Source organism: Eutrigla gurnardus (assembly GCF_963514095.1).
Source record: "Eutrigla gurnardus genome assembly, chromosome: 9".
NCBI classification, from domain to species: domain Eukaryota; kingdom Metazoa; phylum Chordata; class Actinopteri; order Perciformes; family Triglidae; genus Eutrigla; species Eutrigla gurnardus.
Window position 1 is genome coordinate 28,498,112 of NC_139923.1, and position 5,949 is coordinate 28,504,060.

General features: G+C 45.0%; 1 protein-coding gene across 1 annotated transcript in view; it reads right to left on the bottom strand.

The window, feature by feature from the left end:
- Nucleotides 1–5,214, bottom strand: part of LOC311018095 (Wilms tumor protein homolog A-like) — an 11,048-nt gene extending 5,834 nt beyond the window's left edge. Inside the window, exons 1-2 of the mRNA XM_084016872.1 lie at nucleotides 4,298–5,214; nucleotides 661–787 (exon numbers count right to left, since the gene is read on the bottom strand). Coding sequence (XP_083872998.1) covers nucleotides 661–787; nucleotides 4,298–4,769 — 599 coding nt within the window. The 5' untranslated portion in view covers nucleotides 4,770–5,214. The remainder of the gene's footprint in view (nucleotides 1–660; nucleotides 788–4,297) is intronic.
- Nucleotides 5,215–5,949: the final 735 nt, after the last annotated feature.

Here is a 5,949-nt window from a genome sequence, read left to right on the forward strand (position 1 = left end):
AGGTCACCGTGGAGACGGCGAGGTAAGGGACAAGACGCTCCCTCGGCGACGGCCAATAAGAAGCCAGACTGACGCAGCTGTGCTTTAAATACACAGACAGGGATATTGTTTTTTCTTATATGGAGGTTAAGCCCACGCCCCTTCCTGCGTTCCCCGTGGGACTTTAGTGATGGTCGTCAACGGCGAGGAAAATAAGCTTTGATCCCGTTTGAGTTGAACCATGACGGTAGCAAGTCAAGAAAGTGGCACTTTTTTTTGCAACCGGTGAAGGAAGTGACCATATTGGGACTGTGGAGGAGCGACGGGTGGATCTGATGAACACAAAGCGGCAGAGCAGAAAACCTTACTGGATCTGGATCCATGTGGATTCTGGTGAAGCTGCTAACAAAGTTAGCTTCATAATTCAATGTCAACTTTACAGCTAAGTGTTAAAGTCATCTAAGTAGCTAACTAGCATTGGTAGCATGGTAGCCTCCTGTCAATCAGTAGGTAAGCCCCGCCCCCTAAAGCATCCCCTGCTTTCTGGTCCTCCTGGTGGCCAGCAGAGAGAATGACAGTTTAAGGCACTTCAGCATTGGCTTCACTTCTCAGAAGAGTTTGCCGGGAAGAGGAAGTAGTGTTTAATTTTTAACTCGGAGGAGGAACAACGTAAAAACACACTTACCCATAGTGCTTTGCTGAGTCAGAGCGTCTTCGTGCTTGAAGGAGTGGTTGGAGAACTGCGAGCTGTGATGCGTGGGAGTGTGAGGGTAGCTACCGGCTCCGTCGAACGCCACCGCGCCGTAACCTGGGAAACAAAAACCCATCAGAGATCAAAGGTCATCTCCGTCACCAAGGAAACATTTGTTTTTGGTTGATGTTTCTTCATTTAAAAGGTGGAATTATCACAACAACCCTTCAAACGGCATTCCTATCTGAGTTGTTCTTTTATAGTGTAACACCTTTTCTTTTAATTATTACTGTTTATGAGAACAAATAAGGAAGTAACAGAATGTGATGAAGTTTGCTGAACGGAGCCAAAGTTTAGTGTTTCTCCAAATAATTAAATAAAACTAACTAATTTACCCGACAGCCTTCAAACAATCTCTCGTTTTTCACTTTATTTTTTAGATATTGTGAGATAGTTTGTTTGTCCTCAAAATCCTCCTTCTAGTTCAAATTCAGTCCGTAAGGAACTACTTTTCCAGGCGTAATAACATTCAGCTCTAACTTAGCTCTGTTATGATTGACAACTCAGAGGGGGCGGGACCAAAGTATAACGGAGGTCAACGATTGGCTGAAAGTTACACCTCTGGCTTCTGTGAGTTCCAGGCTCGTACTGATACAGTATCATCTTCCTCTACGTTGAATCGTGGATCGTAAAACCAACGCTGACAAGCATTGTTTATCTCACTGCTTCCTGGTTACAACGTCCAATCAGAGCAGAGAACTTTTGGCCAATGGGAAGCAGCCGAGAGAAGTTTGGTTTGGTCTTTTAAAGGTGGGATTTGCTTTTTTAAAGTGTAAAAAACAAAGTGACAGAAACTCCAGAGAGATTAATGATACCACAACACACACACACACACACACACACACACACCACGCACACACACACACACACACGCACACACACACACACACACACACACACTGTTGTTGGGGAGGAGACGAGATCCGAGCCTGACATCCCAGACCAGACCTGACTCATGACTCATACTGACCTAAAGGGCCACGACACACTCCCATAAATCACACACACACACACACACACACACACACACACACACAAACACACACAAACACACAACACACACACACACACACACACACACACACACACACACACACACACACACACACACGCTTCATTAATTAAAATGTAGCACTTTCACTCACTTTCCTCAGTTGATCATTGGGTGAGAGGGGGAGGGAGGGAGGAGATGGGAGTAAAAAAAAAAAAAAAACCTCATTAAAGGTCTCCATTTATCTTCCACTCACCCCTGTCTGACTCCTCCATGTGTGTGTGTGTGTGTGTGTGTGTGTGTGTGTGTGTGTGTGTGTGTGTGTGTGTGTCCAAAGTCTGGAAATACCCGAGACTTTTTTGTTTTGTTGTTGTTTTTGTTTTCCACAAACTAACGTTAAATCAATTTAAATACTTGGAAGATTCCAAACGTTGAATTTTGTTGAAATCTAAAAACGTTGAAGCACAGATTCCCTCATATTTAGTGTTAATAAAACGCTGTTATAAAACTTATTGTGTTTGTTTTTTAGATCCATTTCAAGCATCGTTGTCTGTGAATGTCAGCCGGTCGTCGTGACAACAGTTTAAAGGTTCAGACCCGTAAAAGAGATTTCACTTGTTTTTGCTTTAATGTGTTTCAACTGTTCTTTTAAAATATGAAGCTCTGGTATTAAAACGACCCCCCCCCCCCTCCCTCCTTACAGTGGTAGTCTCCGTGACCCCCCCCACGGTCCGCTATCAGGGACTGGAGTCCTGCTGTGGGTTTGTTTGTCTGTGCTCGTCCGGCCACGGCGGCAAGCAGATATAACGGGTTAGAGGTCGGCTCGGCTCTTTGATTACACTGTTATTCCTAAATTATCTGCTTGATAAGCATGTTATTACTAATTAATCCACTGGGGAGCCACTAACGGACTCGCTGTCCCGCATCGGAGGAGACAAGACCGGGGGGGGGAGAGACCGGCGAGGTCTGAATCCTGGTCTGAGTACCAGTCTGAGTCCTGGTCGGAGTAGTCTGAGTCCTGGTCTGAGTAGTCTGGGTCCTGGTCTGAGTAGTCTGGGTCCTGGTCTGAGTACCAGTCTGAGTACCAGTCTGAGTCCTGGTCTGAGTACCAGTCTGAGTCCTGGTCGGAGTAGTCTGAGTCCTGGTCTGAGTAGTCTGGGTCCTGGTCTGAGTACCAGTCTGAGTACCAGTCTAAGTCCTGGTCTGAGTACCAGTCTAAGTCCTGGTCTACCTCTGTGTGTTTCCCTTCGTTCTGTTTCCACGTGTTCCTCAGCAAAACATAATTAACTGAATTAACTCAATTATCTTATTTACATTAAATTAAGGTCAAAGTTTGTGTCTACTAAAATATGTTGTGTGTGTTCGGTTGGAAATAACAAATAAAAGCAACATTTTGAGGATTTTCACAATAAAAGAAAACGTTTTTCAGTAAGTTTTTCTTTTTTTTTAATGTGGATCAAGAGTTTTTCTTTTAGATTGAAATTATGAAAGTAAAGTTTGAATTCTGAAAAACAAATACTAGATAAAAAAAACACCTCAGTTTATACATTTGATACATTTTTTGCAGTTTACTTTGATTTCATCAGTAAAACTAATTAAGAGAAGAGTGTACATTAGATCTGCACCTCCATCGTTACACAAGTTTCAAATACTTGATTTGAGAATATTTCATTTAATTTCAAAAACAAAAAACGCATGAAGAGGATGAAAGAGGATGAAAATGTTCAGTATAAAAGACTAAATAAGTTATGAACCTGGTGAAGAAACTGAATCAAAGTCTGGAGTCTGTTTTTTACACAGAACGTTAATACCGGAATATTTGATCACTTTTTAAGATAAAACCACTTTTAACAGGATTTAACTGCAGAAATCCAAGTGAACGACGGGCAGTAAAGGCAACACGACGACAGATAAGGTGTCACATTTAGAGTTCATACACACAAACCTTCATCATATTCAGATTTACATCAGAAGTTTGAATAACTCCATTTAATTTAGTTACTGAAAAGGTGAGATTTAAATTACAATAATATTTTAGCCTTATTTAGAATATATTTAGAATCATTTTGCGTATTATTTTTTTACTCTACAAAAGCATTAAAGTGTTTTTAAATAAATAAACACCAAACTGACGCTTTGATTCACACCAATGTGTTAATCACCTTCCAATAATGATTGATCAGCGATTTAAAGGCTGATTGACGACGGCTGGTCTTCAGAACCACTACTACGGTTTCTGAGTGCTCTGTTCATGTGGATCGACGGGACGTTTACCTGATCAATTCAGGAGGCGGGACAGATTCATCGCTATGGCAACGCAGGTGTGAACGATTCTGTGTCTTAAGAATAAATCTAAGAGGCAAACTTGAACGAGGGCCGAGCTTCTGGGGGTCAAAGGTGACGTTTGATTCCAGCGTTGTTGCATGTTGTCGACCCAAATCAAGGCCACACACACACACACACACACACACACACACACACACACACACACACACCACACACACACACACACACACACACACACACACACACACACACACACACACACACACACACACACACACACACACCCCTACCTGTCTGGCTGCGGGCCGCCTGCTGGGTGTCCATGCAGTTGGTGAGGTACGGCGGGTTGCTGAACATCCTGCCGGGGGCCTGGTGGTGGTGGGGGGCCGCCACAGACGGCGGTTGGCTCGGGGGCGGCGGCGCGGGCGGGGCCCCGAAGGCCCCGTACCTGCAGGCCCCGGTGCCGGTGAACTGCCCGGAGAAGTGGACGGTGAAGGCGCTGAGGCCGCAGTGAGGGTCGGCGTCGTGGTGCAGGGCGTCCCCCGTCGGCCCCCAGCTCGGCTCCTGCTTGATGAAGGAGTGTGGCCCCAGGGAGGAGTGGGGGGCCGCCAGGGAGGAGTACGGGGAGGCCGCTGGGTGGAAGTCCAGGACCGGAGCCCACTGGGGGGGAGCCGTGCTGACGGGCAGCGCCGGGCAGCCGGGGCTGGGGCCGGCCGGCAGCGGGGGCAGCAGGGAGTTCAGGTCGCGGACGTCCGACCCCATCGCGGTCCAGGGGACAAAACTAGGACAGAGGTAGGCTATTTTCAAAATGGAGGCTGTCACCCTGGAATTACCTGTCTGCCTCCCTCGCCTGTCTGTCCCTCACCCCAAACAAGACCAGACACTGAAATCCTGGAGGGTCCAGGGAGTCCTTCTCTCACCGCGATCTGGAAACTCCTTTAGTCCGGCACAAGAAGTTGGTGGAAAAGTCAACTTTTCTCAGACACGAGAAAGAGGAGGAGGAGGAGGAGGAGGAGGAGGAGGAGGAGGAGGAGGAAGGAGCTTCAGCGTCTCCTCAGCGTGAGACGTTTGTTGGGGCTCGGAGAGATGGAGTCCATCCAGGGAGGAGAGGAGGCTTCTGCTCGGGGCTTCCTCGCTGAATGGAGAGAGAGGAGTGGAGGAGGAGGAGTAGCCCTCTTTTTCCCTCCACGCTTCTCAGCCTCCCTCTGTGTGTGTGTGTGTGTGTGTGTGTGTGTGTGTGTGTGTGTGTGTGTGTGTGTGTGTGTGTGTGTGGAGGAGGTGGAGTCAGGAGGTGATGAGGGACAGGAGCACTGACTTCAATCATTTACTGTATGTAGCACACACACACACACACACACACACACACACACACACACACACACACACATTTTTTGGGGGTAATAAAAGTTGAAAAAATATCTCATTAACTTATTTGTTGTTTCATAAGATTTAATTAATTTGAATGTTTCTGGTTTTACATTATCTTTAAAATCACAACTCACATCCGTAATTATTATTATTATTGATATTATTATTATTGATATTAATATTATTATTTCAACCCTAATTTTGGACATAAACAAGGACCAGACCCACGCTATTCTAAAAGGAAAAGAATAAATGTAAGACTTTAGTTACTAAAACAGATGATTGTTTTTGTAATTATATTTGATGGTTAAAAGACACATTTAAATCAGACTAATTGTCGGTCGCGGATGAACGGCCCACGTGACGATAAATCTTCAGGCTTCGAGGCCTTCGCTTCTTTTATTTATTTGTTTAATTGAAGGCGACACGTTTAATGACTATTTTTACATTTAAATTCAGCCATCAGTCGAGGAAGTAACAGATATAAATAATATTATTAAAGGCCGACAGTGTTCATGACGGCCTGAAAGAAAAGTCAATTAATACACATTTATTTCACCAGCGTGCAGGAAAA